The sequence below is a fragment of the Merops nubicus genome, unplaced genomic scaffold, assembly GCF_000691845.1.
Source record: "Merops nubicus isolate BGI_N331 unplaced genomic scaffold, ASM69184v1 scaffold32052, whole genome shotgun sequence".
NCBI lineage: Eukaryota > Metazoa > Chordata > Aves > Coraciiformes > Meropidae > Merops > Merops nubicus.
In genome coordinates, this window is record NW_008593444.1 from 1 (window position 1) to 2,808 (window position 2,808).

Consider the following 2,808-nt stretch of genomic DNA (forward strand, 5'->3'; position numbering starts at 1 on the left):
CCCAAACCAGTCCATGGTTCTCTGATCTCCTCATCCATAGTGCAGCATCACTCCCTTGGCTGGGCTCAGTCCTGCTCAGTTGGGTCCTGCTGCGACCTGGGGGTGTGGAAAGGGCTGAACCCAGAGCACTGAGGAGATGTCATTGTTTGAGATGTTTTGGGAAGGAAATGGACCCTGGGACCCGAGACAATCTCTGTGTCCCTGTGCTAAACTCCCTGTAGCAGCTGGACCACACGTCTGGGACTGTTTGACAGCATTTTACTGCCAGTTTTTCTCTTTTCCCCAAACATCCAGGACTCCTGGAATTCATTTTCAAGCAAAACACCATAGAGCCTTCAAATAATACGTCGGGGTGATGTGTTCTCCATCTTTTCCTTGTTTAAATTAGCCAGGCCCAGGAGAAGGTCCTCATCAGATGCTTCTCACCTGTAACTATTATTTTTATTTCATGTGCTGCCTTCCTGCTGGAGTCACCTCCTCACAAACAACCCAATGGTGAAAATCACCATGAGAGTGGCTCTGTTATCTGGAATTAAAACCCAGGGAAGGTGTTTGCCAACAGAGGGGGGATTTAACTTGTCTTAAATGTTGGATTCCACCAAAAAGTACCAATTCCAAAGCCTGGGGTGGAGGTTTTTGCAGGGACTGGTACCTAGAGGTGTGAGGCTGTTGCGTGGTAGAGGCAGCTTGTGGGGTTTTGGGGGGTGGGTGGTTTCCTGATAAACAAGGATTTTACAGATTGGTAAAATATGTAAAACTCCTCCCTTCCTTTCTAGTTGCTGAGACCTGGTGTGGTTTTCTCCTTCTCCTGCTGATTTTTGCCTGCAGTCCTGTTTTAGCTCAGCTTTCTGCCAACCATCCCCCCTGGCTGAGGAGGCAGCTTTGGCGGCGCCGAGTCCACGCGCGGTGGCTCTTTAAACACACCAAGGGATGGCTGCAGTTGCTCTGGCAACTTTGGGTGTTTCTTTTGCTCTTCCAAAGCCTCATTTCAGGCCAATTCCCTTGCTGGGGGCATGCTCCTCTCGAGGCTGGGATTCAAAGCCTCCTTCTGAAGAGCCTCGAGCGGAGGCGCGTGGCTGACTTCTCCCCTTCCCTCCCCAGCTGTCCCCTTCCCTCCCACGCAGAGGCTCACTCTGAAGGAGGTGTTTGAGGATGGGAAGCCTCGGCTCGACGTCCTCAAGAGCCACCTGGTGAAGGAAGGACGCCTGGAGGAGGACGCAGCCCTGAAGATCATCAACGATGGGGCTGCCATCCTCAGGCATGAGAAGACCATGATCGAAGTGGAGGCTCCCATCACAGGTCAGAGAGCTTTCTGTGCCTGCAAGCTGAGAGAAGGGAACCTCTAGGAGACACCAGCAGCTTTTCTGCTCTGTCCCTTCCATCAGCAGGGTTTTTTAAATCCCCCTGAACTCCTCAGGAGAGAGGATTGGGCTGGTGTAGACCTTGGCAGAAGCTGGGTGGGTGGCTTGGCTCAGAGCAGAGCCCTACCATGCTCCTGCTTGCTGTCACGACCTTGCTTTTCTTAGCAGGTAATTCTGTCCCTTTTCTGTGCTGTTCTTCCTCCCTTAGTGTGTGGTGACATCCACGGGCAGTTTTTTGACCTGATGAAGCTCTTTGAAGTTGGAGGATCACCCAACAACACCCGCTACCTCTTCCTGGGAGACTACGTGGACAGAGGCTACTTCAGTATAGAGGTGACCAAGAACGTTCAGCCTGGGTTCTGCTGCTTCTAAACCAGCCAAAAACGTTGAGCTAAACTCCCAAATTCAGACCCCTTTTCAGCTGGATTTTATGCTGCAGTCTAGTTTTGCATGCAGGGAATTCAGGTAACTTACAAGGAGGATTTTTTGGGCAGGAAAATGATGCCCAGATGTTATGGTTTTGTATCAACTCTTCACCCAGTGACAGAATTGAGCAGCAGTGGTGGAGTTAATGACTAAATTCTGGCTTCTGAACTGGAGTTTTAATATCACTTTTAGCTGTCAGTCAAGGGAACAAGAGGGAGAGTTGATTGTACATTGCAGGCAACGAGATCCTACCAGGCAGTGGGAAGCAAATATTGAAAAACTTGCAGGATTCAGCTTAACAGGGGAAAAAAAAAAAACCCTCTACACTGAGTCACAGCTTCCCTGCTGTCCTCCTGAAAGCATCAACCTCACCCTGCTGGGGACAGGGTCAGCAGAAAGGAGCAATAAACCCCCAGGGCTGTGTCCCTGGCCACGCTGTGCCTGTGGGACAACCTGCCTTGTCACAGTCACACCCTCACCTCCCAGCCAGCAGCATGGTGGGGTTTTGCAGCTCTGTGATGCCACTGACCCAGTCTTGGGTGATGCTGCCAGGGGTTGGTCTTCAAGGGTGAAGGAATTGATGGGTCTGTGTGATTGCTGCTGGCTTGCTGAAGTCTCTGAGGGACAGGGTGAGCAGAGCTGTCAGCTCGTGCTGCACAGAGCAGCAGGTTTTGGTGAGGATAAAAAACTGGAAGGAGTGGCTGACACACCAGAGCTCTGCTGCTGTTCAGGGAGACCTGGAGGATGTCCATCGTGGAGATGAGACCATGGGCAGGCTGGAGTGTTGGGTGGAGAGGAACCTCCTGAAGTTCCACAAGGGCAAGTGTGGGATCCTCCACCTGGGGAGGAATGACCCGTGCACCAGTATGGGTGAGGGGTGGACCTGCTGGGAAGCAGCTCCCTGGAGAAAGAACCTGGGAGTGCTGGTGGACAATGGGACCTCGTGGCTAAGGAGGCCAGTGGTCTCCTGGGGTGCATGAAGAGAGTGGGGACAGCAGGTCGAGGGGGGGCGGTCTCTCTC

The 2,808-nt window shown here is 52.4% G+C and overlaps 1 protein-coding gene across 1 annotated transcript in view; it reads left to right on the top strand.

The window, feature by feature from the left end:
- Positions 1 to 1,101: 1,101 nt before the first annotated feature.
- The window catches only part of LOC103768314 (serine/threonine-protein phosphatase 2B catalytic subunit gamma isoform), a gene marked incomplete at both ends in the record, with an annotated part of 15,867 nt that continues 14,160 nt past the window's right edge, over positions 1,102 to 2,808 (top strand). Inside the window, 2 exons of the mRNA XM_008935454.1 lie at positions 1,102 to 1,299; positions 1,570 to 1,694. Coding sequence (XP_008933702.1) covers positions 1,102 to 1,299; positions 1,570 to 1,694 — 323 coding nt within the window. The remainder of the gene's footprint in view (positions 1,300 to 1,569; positions 1,695 to 2,808) is intronic.